At 51.1% G+C, this 19,074-nt stretch overlaps 1 protein-coding gene across 2 annotated transcripts in view; it reads right to left on the reverse strand.

Annotated features, from left to right (window-relative positions):
• Positions 1-19,074, reverse strand: part of LOC121272973 (neurexin-2-like) — a 2,565,635-nt gene that overhangs the window by 2,369,673 nt on the left and 176,888 nt on the right. The window contains exon 3 of one of the 2 annotated variants that reach the window (XM_041179880.1): positions 10,038-10,064. The exons of the other annotated variant lie outside the window; for it this stretch is intronic. Within the exon in view, the coding sequence (XP_041035814.1) occupies positions 10,038-10,064 (27 nt within the window). The remainder of the gene's footprint in view (positions 1-10,037; positions 10,065-19,074) is intronic. 2 annotated transcript variants of the gene reach the window in all.

Genomic DNA, 19,074 nt, shown 5'->3' on the forward strand with positions numbered 1-19,074 from the left:
TCTCTATCTTCCACCCTATCACAGGCCTTCCATTTGTCCCTGCCCCGCCCACCCCTCGCTCAAAACCTATCACATCTCGAACTTTTCGCGGTTCTGATGAAAGGCCACAGGCCTGAAACGTTAATTCTGGGCGGGATCTAAGTTCCGTGACAGGCGGGGGAGTGGGAGATAGTCCTGCCGGGTTGGGGGTGGGCAGTGTTGGTGGGGTGACAAGACGGCTAACCACTCAGGATCTTGCGCTGGTCAGTTCCTTGAATATGCATCCTCGAGGAATATGCATTCTCATGGTGGGGGTGGGCCAGGAAGTCGCCTGTCCCCATGGAGTTGAAGAACCGGGCGCCATATTGAGTTGGATGATCAGCCATGATCGTAATGAATGGCGGAGCAGACTCGAAGGGCCGAACGGCCTCCTCCTGCTCCTAGTTTCTATGTTTCTATATAAAGGGCAGCCGGACAGCCTATGCCAGGCCACTGCTCCGCCCTTCCCCGGCTGACCCTTCCCCTCTCCCTTGGCCAACCTCCATGCAACTTGCACTGTCACCACCCGGTCTCAGGCACGGGCTGACATTTACAGGCACTCCCCAAAGAGGTCAACGCGTCGGCAACACAGTGTTAATCACGGAAGAAATCTACCTCACCGATATACAGTCGTCAAAGTGGACGCTCTAACTTCCCGCTGGTGAGGAGCTTAACTTGGCGGCGAGTGTAATCCAACCTTTTCAATGAGCGTGCGTGATAGGCTTAATGCATGCAAACAGAGCTTCCCGACATTGTTTGCTGGGAAGCTCGGCCGGCCTTTAAAATCCCCCGGGAACGGAATTCCGACCGTCCAGTCCCGGCATCGCGAAACTGATTTTTGGCCTCACGCCAAACTAAGCTCCCCTCCGACCCCCCCCCCCCCACCACCACCCCCTACCACCATGCTTCCCACTGCTGGGCTGCACCGGAAGATTCTGCCCCCTCTTCCTCCCTCTACACAGACGCTGCCTCGCCCGCTGAGTATTTTCTTCCCGACATTTTCTGTTTTTATGATGGATCAATGGAGTATTGTTACGGACTTGATTTTCCAGACAGGTTTTTCATTAGGAACAGCGAGCTTTATTTACAGGCTCCAGCAGCAGTTACATGCATCCATCAAGCTCCACAACTAAACGAAGAACTCCCACTCTTAGGTTCCCCGCACTTAGGGCTGATTCGTTCACGCTGTCACGTGATACTACACAACACGATAAGTCTTAAAGCTACAGTCACTACATTCCTTAAAGCTAAAATTACTACAGGTTTACTTCCAAATGTTTTTGTTCCCTGCACAGGGTGAATGGAAGCAAGAGGGTGGGGAAGTTGTGGGGATGGGGGTGGGGAAGAAATTTGGAGATGGCAAAACAGAGACAGGTTTTCAATAACAAAAAAAGGTGTTGCTTCTTTCAAGATAGGGTACAAGGAGGTCAACCTCTCATCGTAGAGTCACAGAGTTATACTGCACAAAACCAGGCCCTTCGGCCCATTGTGTCCATGCCGGCTATCAAGCACCTATCTATTCTAATCCCATTTTCGAGCACTTGGACTGTAGCCCTGTGTTCTGTGGTTTCAAGTGCTCATCTAAATACTTCTTAAATGTCCTTCATATAAAACATGCCTAACATAAGAAATGGGCCAGTGGGTCCCTCAAGATTGCTGCTCTATTCAGTAAGATCATGGCTGATCTCCTACTCAACTCCACTCTCCATCGTGTCCGAGAACATATCGATCTCCGCCTTGAACATACTCAGCGCCTGACCCTCCACAGCTCTCCGGGGTAGAGAATTCCAAAGATTCGCAGCCCTCGGACTGAAGAGATTTCTTCATCATCTCAGTCCAAAATGGCCGACCCCTTAGCCTGAGACTGTCAACCCCCCCCATCCACCCCACCCCCCCAACCCCACCCCTCCGATCCGATAATCCCCACCGAAGGAATCAGCTTCTCAGGATCTACCCTGTCAAGTTCTCCAAGGGTTATCACCCAGAGACAAGCGTAGCTCTTCGGACCCCAAAGAGTCAACACAAAGCCACCGGCCAAAGCACTAGGAGGCCTCGCTTCACATCTCAGTATCTTCATCTTCCAAAAGGCTCCTTTGCTGCACAGGGAAGCAGCGCTTCCATTACAAAGGAGGGGCTTCCTGGCAGTCACATCACTCGCAAACCCTCCACAACCCAATCAACACAAGTACTGCAATATGGATCCACCGCACACAGCCTTTACTAATCTGCTTGCAACAGGAGCCACCACAATATTGACCAGCTCTGGTATGATAAATAGAGAAGCAGGCACCATGGTGTTAGCCTATTAAACAAGCGGGTACACATATAGAAAATGCGTTATGGCTCGCAAATAAGTGCGGAGGCCAATTGCTGTACGCTGTCAAACTCCGAACTATTGCTCCAAGTGAGGCTGTGATGAGGAGCAGAGGCTCCCACACGTGGCCTGCCTATCCTCTGACATGTTTGCTCGTTCCCCTGTGTTCAGCAGGAACACTTCCTTCAAAGTATTTCATCGCGAATAGGTCAGGAAATGTCAATTGATCATGCCTCCTTTGATTTGGGTCATAAATATTGCAGAGGAAACATAGGAACATAGAAAACTAGGAGCAGGAGTAGGCCATTCGGCTCTTCGAGCCTGCTCCGCCGTTCAATATGATCATGGCTGACCCGCTATCTCGACAATGCACTCCCGCTCTCTCTCCACACCCCTTGATGCCTTTAGAGTCCAGAAATCAATCTATTTCCTTCTGAAATATATTCAGTGACTTGTGGCCTCTGTGGTGGAGAATTCCACAGGTTCACCACCCTCTGTGTGAAGACGTTTCTCCTCATCTCAGTCCTAAATGGCCTACCCCGTGTCCTGAGACTGTGACCCTCTTGTGCTAGACCCCACCCCCCACACCAGCCAGAGGAAACATCATCCCTGCATCCGACCTGTCCAGCCCTGTCAGAATTCTCTATCTTTCAATGAGATAACGTCTGCGGGTACGAGTCTGCAGGTCAGACGGTTGGGTCCCGGTCCCTGCAGACGTGACAGAGCAGTTCAGGCAGCGAAGAACAGGCAAGCCATTCTATCATTTCAAGCATCCGGTTCTGAGGAAGGTCACCAACCTGAAACTGTTCCTCGCTCCACAGATGCTCCCCGGCCTGCTGAGCGTTCAGGCGGCGTTTATACAGAAGCAGGCCATTCACCCCCTAACTGCTCCATGTCGATTTTTGTGTTCCACCCAGTGCCTCTCCCTCTCCTCCCCACCACCCCACCAACATGTCCTTCTGTTCCTCTCTCCCTTGTGTGTTTATCCAGCTTCCCCCTTAAATGTATCTACACTATTCACCTCGACCACTCCCTGTGGGAGCGAGTTCCACATTCTCCCCGCTCCCTGGGTAAAGACGTTTCTCCCGAATTCCCGATTGGATTTATTAGTGACTGTCGCATTTTGAAGGCCTCTAGATTTGCTCTTCACCTCAAGTCGAAGCAATTTCTCTGTGTTAACTCTACCAAAAGCCTTCCATAATTTTTAAGACTTCCATTAAGCCACCCCTCAGCCTTTTCTGTCCAAGAGAAAAGATTCCCAGCCTGTTCAATCTTTCATACATACGGATTAGGAGCAGGAGTGAGGCCACTCGGCCCCTCGAGCCTGCTCCACCACTCAATAAGATCGTGGCTGGTCTGATTGTAACCTCAATCTCACGTTCCCGCCTACCCTCGATAACCTTTCACCCTTTTGCTTATCAAGAATCTATCTACCTCTGCCATAAAAATATTCAAAGACTCTGCTTCCACCACCTTTTCAGGAAGAGAGTTCCAAAGACTCACAGCCCTCTGAGAGAAAAGTTTCTCCACATCTCTGTCCTAAATGGGTGACCCCTTATTTTGAAACAGTGACCCCCTAGTTCTAGATTCTCCCTCAAGAGGAAACATCCTCTCCACCTCCACCCTGTCAAGACCCCTCAGGATCTGACGTGTTTCATTCAAGTCACCTCTTACTCTTCTAAACTCCAGCGGATACAAGCCTAACCTGTCCAACCTTTCCTCATAAGACAACCTGCCCGTTCCAGGTATTAGTTGGTAAACTTTCTCTGAACTGCTTCCAATGCATTTACAGCCTCCCTTAAATAAGGAGACCAGTACTGTACACAGTACTCCATGATAGCCCTGGAGAGGGTCCAGAGGAGGTTCACAAGAACGATCCCAGGAATGAAAGGCTTAACATATGAGGAACGTTTGGGGACTCTGGGTCTATACTCGATGGAGATTAGAAGGATGAGGGGGGGGATCTGATTGAAACTTACAGAATACTGAAAGGCCTGGATAGAGTGGACGTGGAGGAAGATGTTTCCATTAGTAGGAGAGACTAGGACCCGAGGGCACAGTCTCAGAGTAAAGGGAAGACCTTTTAGAACAGAGATGAGGAGAAACTTCTTTAGCCAGAGAGTGGTGAATCTATGGAATTCATTGCCACAGAAGGCTGTGGAGGCCAGGTCATTGAGTGTATTTAAGAGTGAGATAGATAGGTTCTTGATTGGTAAGGGGATCAAAGGTTACGGGGAGAAGGCGGGAGAATGGGGTTGAGAAACTTATCAGCCATGATTGAATGGCAGAGCAGACTCGATGGGCCAATTGGCCTAATTTCTGCTCCTATGTCTTATGGTCTTATGGTCTTATATATATAACCTCGTAGCTCTGGCACCATCTTTGTCAATCTTTTTCTCGCCCTCTTCAAAGGCCCTGTATCCTTTTAATAAGACGGCAGCCAAAGTTGTACTCAGTGCTCCAAGAGCGGACTAAACAAGGTTTGATATAAGTTTATTACAATGGCTCTGCTTTTCAATTCCATCCCCTGCAGAAATAAAGCTTAATGCTTGACTTGCTTTATTCACAGCCTCATTTCCAGCATTTTCCTACATTTATTTCAGGCTTCCAGCAGAGCCGCCGTGTGTTTCCATTCCCGAGATGTGGGCGTCGCTGGCTGGGCCCAGCATTTATTGCCCATCCCTAATTGCCCCCTTGAGAAAGTGGTGGGGGGTGAGCCGCCTCCTTGAGCTGCTGCAGTCCGTGTGGTGTAGGTACAGCCACAGTGCTGTTAGGGAGGGGGTTCCAGGATTTTGACCCAGCAACAGTGAAGGAACAGCCGATATATTTCCAAGTCAGGATGGTGACCTGCTCCTGGGAACTGGAATCAGACACTGTAGGCCGGAGACTGCCAAGCAGTCAGCAGGGAAAAATGGCCGGGCATCAGGTAATATGTGCCTGGCACAGCTAGGCTAGTTGGGGGGGGGCGGGGGGGGGGTTCACTTTACACACATGAGAACCTCGAATTTCCTCTCAGTGCAAGGGCGAAATGCTATTATAGCAGCTGATAGCGCATGTCTGACTGCCGGGATTTTCCAGTCCCACCCAAGCGGGAATCGTTGAGGTCGGGACATACGAGCATATAAAATAGGAAAAGGAGTAGGCCATATGGTCCCTCGAATCTGCTCCGCCATTCAATAAGATCATGGCTGATCTGTTTGTGTTTCGAGTTCCACATTCCCATCTACCCCCCGATAACCTTTGATCCCCTTGCCTAACAAGAATCTATCCACCTCCACCTTAAAAATATTCAGTGACCCCGCCTCCACCGCCTTCTGAGGCCGAGAGTTCCAAAGTCGCACGACCCTCTGAGAGAAAACATTTCTCCTCATCTCTGTCCCTAAAAGGACGATCCCCTAATTTTAAAACAGTGACCCCCTAGTCCTGGACTCACCCACAAGAGGAAACATCCTTTCCATGTCCACCTTGTCAAGGCCGTTCAGGATCTTGTACACTTCAATCAAATCACCCCTCACTCTTCTAAACTCCAGTGGACGGAAAATTCGACGGAGCAGCCAAGTTGATTTCGGACGGAGACTCCCAGTACTGTGGGACCGGAAAATCCCGGCCTGCATCTTATAGCTCGGCTGTTTCTGCTTGAAATAGAGGGAGGTCTTCCCCTTGAGACCCCCCCCCCACCCCCCCAACCACCCACTGGCAATAATAGGCCGTCTGCCAGCCCTGAAGGTCAGGCCTATTGCAGGTGATGTGGCCTCGTAGGCCGAAGGCTCTACCTTAGTTTGACCCGCCTTTAAAGTCCTGAGAACTTCATTCCAACAGTTCATCCTGCCATCAGAAAACTGATTTCTGGTCTCCTGCCAAATTAAGCAGCGACGCCCACCTCCCATGAAAGAATACATTTTTTAAAACGTCCTTTGGTGCCAATGCTTGCAGCATTAACCGCATCAACGCATGGATTTATTATAGGATCTTTTAATACATTCAAACGTCCTAAGGCGCTCCGCAGGTGGGTTTTTAAGCACCATTAGGCATCAACTCACCTGAGGGAATATTCAGGAAGATGCTCAGAGAGGTGGGTTTTAAGAGGTTCCAATGAGGAAAGTGAGGTAGAGAGTTGGAGAGGTTTGGCGGGGGGGGGGGTGGAAGTGCAGAGCTTCGGGCCCCAGGCTGCTGAAGGCCCGATCGCCTATGGTGGAGCGATGGAAATTGGGGATGCTCAGGAGGCCAGAATTGGAGGAGCACAGGTGTCGCAGAAGGTTTTTTTTTATACTGTTTTACATATATGGGCATCGCTGGCCAGGCCCAGCATTTATTACCCATCCCTAACTGCCCCTTGAGAAGGTAGGGGTGAGCCGCCTTCTTGAACCACTGTGGTCCCTGTGGTGTAGGTACACCCACTGTGCTGTTAGGGAAGGAGTTCCAGGATTTTGACGCAGCGACAGTGAAGGAACGGCCGATATATTTCCAAGTCAGGATGGTGAGTGACTTGGAGGGGAATTTGCAGGTGGTGGTGTTCCCATGTGTCTACTGCCCCTGTCCTTCTAGGTCGTGGGTTTGGACGGTGCTGTCTAAGGAGCTTCGGTGAGTTGCTGCAGTGCATCTTGTAGATGGTACACACACTGCTGCTGCTGTGCGTCGGTAGTGGAGGGAGTGAATGTTTGTGGATGGGGTGCCGATCAAGCGGGGCTGCTTTGTCCTGGATGGTGTCGAGCTTCTTGAGTGTTGTGGGGAGCTGCACTCATCCAGGCAAGTGGGGAGTATTCCATCTCACTCCTGACTTGTGCCTTGTAGATGGTGGACAGGCTTTAGGGGGTCAGGAGGTGAGTTACTCATCGCAGGATTTCCAGCCTCTGACCTGTTCTTGTAGCCTCAGCATTTATATAGCTGGTCCAGTTCAGTTTCTAGCCAATGTAACCCCCACGATGTTGATAATGGGAGATTCAGTGGTGGTAATGCCATTGAATGACAAGGGAAGATGAGTAGATTCACTCTTGTTGGAGATGGTCATTGCCTGGCACTTGTGTGGCGTTAATGTTACTTGTCACTTGTCAGCCCAAGCCTGAATGTTGTCCAGGTCTTTCTGCATTTGGACATGGACTGCTTCAGTATCTGAGGAGTCGCGAATGGTGCTGAACATTGTGCAATCATCAGCGAACATCCCCACTTCTGACCTTATGATAGCGGGAATGTCAACGATGAAGCAGCTGAAGATGGTTGGGCATAAGACACTACCCTGAGGAACTCCTGCAGTGATGTCCTGGGACTGAAATGACTGGCCTCCAACAACCACAACCATCTTCCTTTGTGCTAGGTATGACCCCAACCAGAGGAGCGTTTTCCCCCTGATACCCAAAACTCCAGTTTTGCTAGGGCTCCTTGATGCCACACTCGGTCAAATGCTGCCTTGATGTCAAGGGTTGTAGGACTAAAGGGAACTGAAGAGATAAGGGGGGGGGGGTGGGGGATATCATGGAGTGTCCTTAAAGAAGGATGAGAATATTAAAGTCAAGGCATTGCTGGACAATGTAGGTTGGGGAGCACGGGACCCTGCAGTGGGGAATGGGACTGGGTTGCACACAGACAGCCAGCTTGGATTCTACAGGCCAAGAGGCCTTCCTCTTTGTCGATATAACTCTAAGACTCTAAATCTGCACTGTAAAGAGTGGGGCAGAGGGTTGCAAGGTATAAGGAGGGTGGAATGTCTAAAAAGAGCACTCAGTAAAATCTGTGGTCATTAGAAGTAGGGCTGCTTGATTCCTTGTGCACTTTGGGAATGGGGCTGAGTTAATGATGTAACACAGGCAACAGGATAGTTGGTAGGGATCCTGCAAGCTCCATATCCTGTGCCTTATGCCATCACTCCCATGCCCCTTTGTGTCACTATGATTGACTGTGAATATCTGGAATCTGATCATCAAAAGTGAGTCAGAATGTCGTAGGAACTGTGTCTCTCGCATTGCTACAGCTGTTTGCACATCTGTATTTTGTTCCCCAAGGTGACAAAACCAATTCAAAGGAGAGGGGCGAGTCTCTGCATCACCAAAGTGGAAAGCAGTAATTACCCGGGAATTTGTTAGAGCGCAAAAGGAGGCCATTCGGCCCATCGCGTGCCATTCCCCTGCCTTCTCCCCGTCACCCGGCACCTCGATCCTATTCAAATAGTCACCTCTTGAATGCCCCGAAGGAACCTGACTCCGCCACACGCTCAGGCCGCGCATTCCAGAGCCGAGCTGCTCGCCGCGCGGAAAAAAAAAGAGTCTCTTCCTCACGTCGCTTTCGCTTCCTTCACCCATGGCTTTAAGCCTCTGGCTCCCGATCCACTCACGAGTGGGAACCGATTCTCCCCGCCTACGCTGTCCCAACCCCTCAGGATCGCGAGATCTCTCCGGGCTACTCTCCTGCCCGTCCGGCAAACCGAGACTTTGCGGGAACCATAGAAGCAGCATGTTTTTGTCGCTCTGGTACAAAACCATCACTGGGTCTGCCACAGGAAATTGAATGGTTTCAATCCCCGGCACCCCGTTAAAATTCTAACCCCCCCCCCCCCCCACCACCCCCTTATCATTCTAGTTCCTCATTCAAATTCTTCTGAATGTTTTGAGGGAGCAAGTATTTTATCTCTGGCTTGTACCAGACCCAAATCTAAGGGCCGTCAGTAGAAGTTGGCCGTTAATAAATTCAGTGGAGAATTCACGAGAAACTTCCTTACTCAGAGAGTGGGGAGAATGTGGGACTCGCTCCCACAGGAAGCGGTCGAGATGAATAGTGTCGATACATTTGAGAGGGGGGGGGGGGGCGGTGGGGGAAGCTGGATAAACACACGAGGGAGAAAGGAATAGAAGGACAGGGTGATGGGGGGAGACGACGGAGGGCGTGGGAGGCGGCTCACGTGGAGCACAAATGCTGGCGTGGGTCAGATGGGCCGAATGGCTTGCTTCTATGCCGCCATCGTCGCCCAGAGGGGAGCCGGCGTGCCCGCTTCACGAGGGTGGGGGGGGGGGGGTCGTGGGGGGTAGGCTAAAACGGAGGCGGCCACAGAAGCAGCTGAAGTGGGCACGGAGCTTGCCCGCCACTTTCAGGCTCGCGGGCACCCGGGTTCCGTTTGCCGTGGGAGCGCATTACAAAATTCAGCCCCGCGGAGTCAGGAAGAAGCCGGCCAGGAGGGGGGGCTGGGCCAGAAGGTGGGGGGATGGGGGGGGATGGGGGGGGGGTGGCTGGGTTGGAAGCCGCTCCCTTCAATGGGGACCCTGGGTTTTCTTTCATAACTGCTCGTGGAGCGCAGAGGGTGAGCGCAAATTCATTGCCCACCTCCAGTTACCACGGGCGGATGAGGGCGGGGAGTGTTCTTCAGCCACTTGCGGCGATGAGTCCACCTCCGACTCCTTCCTCGCATCCCTCGCCACCCTCTCACCCTCCTTCCCCACCTAATGAACTTCCAACTCCATTTCCTCCTGTGTCCGCTCCCTGGGGGGGTCAAAGACACTCTCCTGGGTCACGTGCCAATCGTGCTGTCAAAGGTCCTGACCATAGGGCATCTCCAGTTCCGTTGCTGGGTGACCGGCTGTTGTGGGGACCAGGCAGGTGTAGACGTATCCGCCATTACTGCACCCAGTTCCGAGCACCATACCTGAGGAAGGATGTGAAGACATTGGAGAGAGCACAGAGGAGATTCACCAGAATGATTCCCGGGATGAAGAACTGTAACGATGAGGAGAGATTGGAGAGGTTGGGACTGTTTTCCTTGGAGAGAAAAAGGCTGAGAGGGGACTTGATAGAGGTATGCAAGATCCTGAGGGGTATGGACAGGGTAAATAGTGAAAAACTGTCCCCACTCCAGAGAGCATCAAGAACTAGAGGGCACAGATTCAAAACAATTGGCAAAAGGAGTAAATGTGATGTAAGGAAAAGTTTTTTCACCCAGAGAGTGGTTGGAGTCTGGAGCGAACTTGCTGAGAGGGTGGTGGAGGCAGGTTCGCTCGAGGTATTCAAAAGGGGAATTGGATTTCTATCTGAAAAGAGGGAATGTGCAGGGTTACGGGGAAAAGGCAGGAGAGTGGGACAAGGTGGAATGCTCTTTCAGAGAGCCAGTGCAGGCTCGATGGGCCGAATGGCCTCCTTCTGCACTGTAAAGATACTGTGATTGCACTGACAGATCAAAGGCAACCAAAAGAGTTGCATCCAGAAAGCAGTCAATATCTCGGGGAAAAAAACGGCCCTTAAAGCAGCTTACTTACTCCACAATGGGCAGATCTTTTCAAAGTCAACTGTCTTGTGTGCGTGGAATTATTTTGATTACATCAATGTGCCTGCAGGGAAGAGAATGCTTTAATGGCTTATATGATTTTGGAAGGGAGAGTGTATTAACCACTCTATTGCATAACGAGACAGGAGTGCTATAACCATGCAGTCTATCAGTGAATGTCAGCTAATGAGGTTATCATTAATGGGACAGTTGTAAATGAAATAATCCCTTCAAAATGACTGTAAGTAAAATGATTCCTATTGTATTTAAATCAGCCCTAATGAGTTTGGTTAATGGAAGAGTTTGATGATATAAAGAGCAGCAGTGTGTTTTAGGCGCAAATCTCAAGCTGGTCTCTCTCTTGCCAAAGACTACATCACAGCCAATTTGTCACTCAAAGGACACTCATCAAATGTTGCATAGAGTAAGGTTATTTAACCATTCTGTGTTAAATAAATAGTTGGTGAGCTCCGCCAAATAGGGTTTCCTCAGCCCAACCATTTTCAGCTGCTTCATCAATGACATTCCATCCATCATAAGGTCAGAAGCGGGGATGTTTGCCGATGATTGCACAATGCCTCATTCACAACTCCTGAGATGCTGAAGCAGTCCACGTCCAAATGCAGCAAGACCTGGACAACATCCAGGCTTGGGCTAAAAAGTGGCAAGTCACATTCGTGCCATGCAAGTGCCAGGCAATGACCATCTCCAACAAGAGAGAATCCAAACATCTCCCTCTGACAGTCAGAATCCCCCATTGTCAACATCCTGGGCATTACTGTTGACCAGAAACTGAGCTGGACTGTCTGAATTATGGTTTTATTTATTGTGCAATGTGCCTTTAAGAATAATATGTGTTAGGCAAGATCACATGATCTGAAGTTAGCGTGGGGTACCTTAGCAGTAGGTGCAGAGATAGAGTTGGAGTTGAAAGCACACGTGTAGCTGCTGCTGAGTATATTGTAAATAAACTTAATGCTTTCACCCAAGAAATATCTGCAGATCAACTCTATCGTTAAAAGCATAACTCCGCCACCACAGAGAATCTAACCACATCCTTTTGATATTCAAGAGCATTACCATCACTGAATCCCCCACTATCAACATCCTGGGGTTACTATTGACCAGAAGCTGAACTGGACCAATCATATAAATAATGTGGCTACGAAAGCAGGTCAGAGGCTGAGAATTCTGTGGTGAGTAACTCACCTCCTGACTCCCCAAAGCCTGTCCACCATCTACAAGGCATAAGTCAGGAGTGTGATGGAATACTTTCCACTTGCCTGGATGAGTGCAGCTCCCACAACAATCAAGAAGCTCAACACCATCCAGGACAAAGCAGCCCCGCTTGATTGGCACCCCATCCACAAACATTCACTCCCTCCACCACCGACGCACAGTAGCAGCAGTGTGTGTACCATCTATAAGATGCACTGCAGCAACTCACCAAGGCTCCTTCGACAGCACCTTCCAAACCTATATAGTACAAGGACAGCAGACGCATGGAAACACTATCGCTTGCAAGCTCCGCACCAAAGTCATATGCCATCCTAACCGGGTCCAAATCCTGCAACTCCCTCCCTAACAGCACTGAGGGTGTACCTACACCGCATGGACTGCAGCGGCTCAAGAAGGCGGCTCACCACCACCACCAATTAGGGCTGGGAAACAAAGGATGGCCTAGCCAGTGATGCCCACATCCCAAGATCGACAAAAAAAAAACCTATGAAACTGAAAAGAATCTCAACTTTTTTTATTTGTTGACAGGATGTGGACATCACTCAGGCCAGCACGTATTGCTCATCCCTAATCGCCCTTAAGTATAGGGCAGAGTCAACCACATTGCTGTAGGTCTGGAGTCGCAAGTAGGCCAGACCAGGTAAGGATGGTGGATTTCCTTCCCTAAAGGGGACATTAGTGAACCAGATGGGCTTTTACAACAATCGATGATGGTTGTCATGGTCACCATGAGTGAGCGTAGCTTTCAATTCCAGATTTTTTTTTCAGTTAATTGAATTTAAATTCCACTAGCTGTTGTGGTGGGATTTGAACCCATGTCCCCAGAGGTATTAGCCCAGGCTTCTGGATTACTAGCCCAGTGACATGACCAGCACACCACCATCCCCACACCCACCCCCCCGCCACCTCTATAAAGCTCATGGCACAGTCCAGCAAGCTAGCGTAATGTGGAAAATATTCACGATTCAACGCCCATCATTCATCTCAATATCTGACAGGTTGAAGCATCAGGAGCTGCTAAAGGTGCGACAAATGGTGGCCAATGACACTAAATCCACGGAGAATATCTGGTGTAAGAGCTCAGCCTGGGTAGAACGAACAGTGAGGCGAACACAAAAAGATTGCAGAGGAATTTGGACGAGTTGGGTGAGTGGGTGAGAATGTGGCAGATGGAATACAATGTGTCAAAAGTGTGAAGTCATCTATTTTGGTCAGGAAAAGTTCCAAGAAGCAGAATATCTTTTGAATGGTTTGACAGACTGGGAGATATTTGCATTCCGATGTCCCCGCACAATTTTTTTTTTCTTTATTCATTTCATGGGACGTAGGTGTCGCTGGCTGGGCCCAGCGTTTGTTGCCCATCCCTAATTGCCCCTTGAACTGAGAGTCTCGCTCGGCCATTTCAGAGGGTCAATAAGAGTCAACCGCATCGCTGTGGGGTCTGGAGTCACGTGTAGGCCCAGACTGGGTAAGGATGGCAGGTTTCCTTCCCCACAGGGATGTTAGCGAACCAGATGGGGCTTTAGGACGATCGATGATGGTCGCCATGGTCACCATCACTGAGACTAAACTTAGAATTCCAGATTTTATCAATTGAATTTCAATTCCACCAGCAGCCGTGGTGGGATTTCAACCCGTGTCCCTAGGGGATTAGCTTGGGCCTCTGGATTACGAGAGCCAGTGAGTGTACCACTATGCCACCATTCTTCCCCCAAGCAATACCCACTGCACCGCACCCCCCCCCCACCCCGCGCCCCCCCACCCCCACTGCCGCACCCCACCCCAACAAATGAATCGCAGAGAATTAGCGTTCAGATGGAACGAGCAACTAGGAAGGCATATTCGTCGCTATTATGACAAAGGGATTGGAGTATCGGAGCAAAGGAGTCTTATTCCAATTATGCAGGGAATTGGCGAGATCACACCCGGAGTACCGTGTGTAATTTACCCAAGGAAGGACATTCCTGGAGGGAACGGAACAGAGGCTCCCTAGACTGACCCCTGAGGGGTGAGAGGATTGTCTTATGAAGAGAGAATGAGAGGACTAGGCCTTGATTTCTTAGGTTCAGAAGGATGAGAGATGATCTTATTGATATACTGTAAAATCCCGAAGGGGCTCAACAAGTGGGACGCTGAAGGAAGGCTTCTTCTGGCTTGGAAATTCAGAACAGAGTGTCAGGAAAAAGGGGATCGGCCATTTTACAGCCTGGAGGGTTGAGGATCTTTAGAATTCTCTACCCCGGAGGGGGCTGAGGATTCTCAGCCGGCGAGTCTATCCAAGGCAGAGGCCGGTAGATTTTTTACGTTCTCAGGGAGTTAAAGGACGCAGGGATAGTGGGAGGGGGCTGGGGGTGGGTGGTAGGGGAATGGGGTGGGAAGGTGTAGCTGAGGTGAAAGATGAGCCATGATCTTATTGAGCGGAGGAGCAGGTTTGAGGATCCGAATATATTAAAGGCTCGGGATAGACGGATTTTTGGTCCCCCAGGTAATTAAGGGATATGGGGAGCGGGCGGAGAAGGGGAGTTCAAGCCCAAGGTCAGCTATGATCGTACCCAGAAGGAAAAAACAGTAAAAACTGGGGAAAGAAGAGTACTGGTCCCAACTGGTCTTGTACACCTTAAAATGGAACACCAGTAAAAACTGGGAAATAAGAGTACTGGTCCCAACTGGTCTTGTACACCTTAAAATGGAACACCAGTAAAAACTGGGAAATAAGAGTACTGGTCCCAACTGGTCTTGTATACCTTAAAATGGAACACCAGTAAAAACTGGGAAATAAGAGTACTGGTCTGAACTGTTTTTTCCTTCTGGGTATTGAATGGTGGAGCAAGCTCAATGGGCCAGGTGATCTTCTTGTTCTAATGTTCTTGTGCAGCCAAGTTGGTGACTACAGCTCCTATATACTTCTTGCCGCAAAAGGGGATAACAGTTCAGTATAATCAACATGGCCATGAATATAAATAGCTGGAGTACTGAGAAATCACAGCATGTCCGGAGTGCTACGCGGAAAAGGCAGGAGATTGGCACTAAGTTAAAATGCTCAGAGAGCCGGTGCAGACACGATGGGCCGATTGGCCTCCCTCTGCACCGGAACAATTTTGGGATTCTGTGAATTCCCAATCTGAAAGAATAACGATTCCCGGGAAACACACCGGGGTGGTACAAAGACATAAACAAACGACTTAGCAGCAGGTGTAGGCCTTGTAGATGGGGGGCAGGCTTTGGGGGAGTCAGGAGCTACCCTCCGCAGAATTCCCAGCCTCTGACCTGCTCCTGTGGCAGTGTCAGGAGTCCGATTCAAGGTCCCGCAGGAACGAGGGAGTGAGGGTAAAGCTTACGATGTAAATCGCCAGCTGGGATGAAGCTCACCCAGCCCCATCAGCCTGAGAGCTCTGGCAGATGCTGTTGGGACTGGAGGGCTGTCCAGCCTCCAGCTATTTAACACTCGTCGGAGCGCGAAATGGCTGTAGGGCGAACAGTAATGGTGGGGACGTGTTTACTGCCAACGGAAATCCCGCGGTGAGTAACTCACCTCCTGACTCCCCAAAGCCTGTCTGCCATCTACAAGGCACAAGTCAGGAGTGTGATGGAATACTCCCCACTTGCCTGGATGAGTGCAGCTCCCACAGCACTCCAGAAGCTCAACACCATCCGGGACAAAGCAGCCCCACTTGATTGGCACCCCATCCACAAACATTCACTCCCTCCACCACCGACGCGCAGTGGCAGCAGTGTGTGTACCATCTACAAGATGCACTGCAGCAACTCACCAAGGCTCCTTCGACAGCACCTTCCAAACCTGTGGCCACTACCATCTAGAAAAACAAGAGCAGCAGACACATGGGAACACCATCAGCTGGAAGTTCCCCTTTCTGGTTTCTCTTCAGATCATATCAATCTTTCACCTTTTACTAAAGATTTCCAACTGGTTCCTGACTTGGAAATACATCGGCCGTTCCTTCACTGTCGCTGGGTCAAAATCCTGGAACTCCCTCCCTAACAGCACGGTGGGTGTACCTACAGCACAGGGACTGCAGCGGCTCAAGAAGGAGGCTCACCCCCACCTTCTCAAGGGGCAATTAGGGATGGGCAATAAATGCTGGGCCCAGCCAGCGACGCGCCACATGCCATGAATGAATAAAATAATGTCATTAACGCCATGGTCGCCGAACTTCAGAATGTCTTTGAAGCCTTTCCTTCGCCCTCCCCCGGAGCGTTGGCCGTTTGAAAGTTGCGAAAACAGGGCCTGGCCGGGGAGACGGTTTTCCACCTTCTGGACACAGTGTCCGGCCCGCCGAAGTTGGTTTTTGCGGGAGTTTTGCCGGAATGCTTGTGGAGCTGGCTTTGAGAAGGTCACTTGCGTGTGTTCGAATGACCTCCCGCTGAACCCGGAGGGTGGGGGCGAACGCATTACCAATGGAATTCCTCTCTCGCGCTGTGATGTGTCGCTGATACACAGGCCCGGTCTCCCTGCGGTACAGGAGTACGGTGGTGACCACTGCTCTGTGCACTAGGACTCTTGCTGACTTGCGGAGGTCTTTGTTATCCAACACTCACTGTGGTTGTTTGTGGGAGGCCGAGCTGACACAGCTGATCCGGTGTTGAATCCCCTCCTCCATGGTGGCCTTTGGCCAAGGGATGGGAAGTGCTCAACATATTCCAGAGTCACTCCTCCAACATGCCCGGGAGGTGGAATATTTGGCTGACCAGGTATGGGTTGACACGTGAGTCTCGTTCCGGTAAAATTCCAGGACAGGCCGAGATTCTCGCCTGCAGAATCGAAGAGATCGAGGGCGACTTGCAAATCAAGTGCAGGGTGGGTGACGACAATGCAAACATTCGCAAACTGTAAACCATGTGCATCTAGTTTCGTTTGGGCACGGGGGGTGATTGAGGTTAAAGAGTTTTCCATCTGGATGGTACCAGAGGGAGGTTGATCTCAGATGAGGTGAATAGCCACGGTCAGATAGATTGTGGATAGTGTGGGGGTGACCACACAGCCTTGCTTGACCCCTGTCTGGATTCTGACGGCGTCTGTTACAGATCTCACACTCAAGACGGTTGTAGTCGCCTCATTACAAAGCAATTGGAGGGTGTTTAATACAGTTTGTTAGACACCCAAACCTTTGGAGCACAATTCACAGAGCCACCCGGTTTTACCAGTCCAATGCCCAGATCGCTGAACGCCTCGAAGAATTCCTGGTGCTGCACTCCACATTTTTTTTTGGATTGTTCTGGCCACGAGGACCATGTCGGAGGTCACTCTGGAAGGTGGAAAGCCACATTGAGCGGAATTTTACACCGGCGGGATTTTCTGGCTCTGCCAAAGTCTTTTGAACGGCTCGTCGCATTTTACGGCCTCACCCCCACTGCAACGGGGGTTGGGGGGGTGGGGAGGGGGGGGGGTAAAATTCCATCCATTGTGTCTCTGCGGTGGATTCCCTCAGCCACAGGAAGTGGGCGGTTCAGGAGAACGCGTGTCAGGGATTTCCCAACGACGGGCAAGAGGGAACCACTTCGCTAGTTTCCACAGCTTGAGGACTGTTATTAATTGTCCCACTCCTGAAGCCCGATGGATTTGGTGCTGGGTGTAGGGGGGGATGGGGTGTTGTTTTCCCTCCCAGATCCCGTCGAATGAGTTCATGGAGTCTGGGTGCGAGTAAAAGGCTTTGAAGGCCTCGGCTGGAAATACCACCGGGGGCCACAGGCTCCGTTGCTTCTCAACCGTTGGACTGTGTGTTGCTGCCCTCCCGTCGGTGGTGGTTCCCCCATGGATTCGGCCACAGGGCGCTCAGGGGTGGGGTAGTGTGGAGAGTGTCAGCTGCCACTGCAGATTCGCGATCGAGGAGCTGTTTGAAAATGCCCTTTCCAGCATCGACGGGCGGCACTGACATCCTTAAGAAGGGAAACAACATCCTGGCAAGTGGAGGGGACCTTGCCCATTTGACCTTGCCCCCTGTAAATGGCTCTGGCGGCTTCAAAATGGCTTTGCGCGCCATGATGGTCGGCGCATTGTGGGACCTCCCGGGCTTTCTCTCCCCATCACGTGCCCTTTATCTTTCCGGGTTGGTCTTTGGCTGTCATCCTTGAGCTGTCGGGATGCTGCCTTCTTGACCTGTGACCTTGGGGGGGGTTGTTCCGCTGGGAGACGATGGCAGCTCGCTTATGTTGCAGCAGGTCACATGCTTCAGCATCGTTGTCATCGAACCTGTACCGGTGACGACGATCCTCGAATCCAGTGGTCCGAGGCACGGTTGTCGGGGGGGGGATGGGGGGAGGGGTCTAGGGCAGCTGACTCTATTTGATCCCGCTGTTCTGGAATTGGGAAGGTTTCCCAGATTGGCGGTGAGCTGCATTCGGAATTTCTCTCTTCGGCCTGGCTGCTTTAGGACCGAGGCTTTGGTCTTCCACCCTCTTGGACCTCTGCGATGTCCTGGTGCTGGGCCAATGTTCATCACTGATCGGGCAAGACGATGGCCTGTCCGGCAGGCATATCGGTCCCCCTCACGGATCGAGTGGCGCAGACATCGCTTCGATCTTTGACCCGAACGGCGACGCCATCCAGGAGGTGTCAATGCTTCGGTCTAGGATCCCTCCATGCGGTTTTGTCCTCCGGGTGGGAGACGGGGTCTGTTTGAGGCCAGGCTGAGCCACATATTATCAGTGGGAAGACGCCACTTGCATTGGCTTTTCCCAGCTCGTTTTCCCCAATGGTTCCTCTCCGGACTCCGGACTCAGGGCCAACCCTGGCATCAAAGACCCCAGAAGGAGGATCTTTTCCTCATTTGGAATGGCAGTGAGGACTTCATCAAGGGAAGATTAGACCTCCCCTTAACATCTTCACCAGAGCCGAGGGATCGGGGAGTAAACACTGGCGGCATAGTGCCATGAGTCTTTCATTCCGACAACTGGCGAGTTCCTGCAGTGCATCCGGGATCCTATTGTGGATGGCAAAAATACCAACTCTGTGGACACGAGGGTCACTGGCAGCCTTTCCTTTCCAGTAGAGGGTGTATCCCCCCCCATCCCCCGGCTTGTTCCTTCAGCTGCTCCTCCCCAGGAAGGCGGGTCTCACTGAGGGGCGGCCATGTCTGTTTGTTTGGAGTCCTGATAGTTCACCCCATCCCCTTGCAGTTCCTCCTTCCAGGCAATTATTCCTGAGATTACCCAGGAGCCTTCGACCCTTCCGAGTTGCAAAATTTAGAGCTTCCTTCCTTTGGCCACAAAGATGGTGGTTCCGCAGGGTGTGGGTCCACCCACC

Source organism: Carcharodon carcharias, chromosome 37, assembly GCF_017639515.1.
Source record: "Carcharodon carcharias isolate sCarCar2 chromosome 37, sCarCar2.pri, whole genome shotgun sequence".
Classification (NCBI taxonomy): domain Eukaryota; kingdom Metazoa; phylum Chordata; class Chondrichthyes; order Lamniformes; family Lamnidae; genus Carcharodon; species Carcharodon carcharias.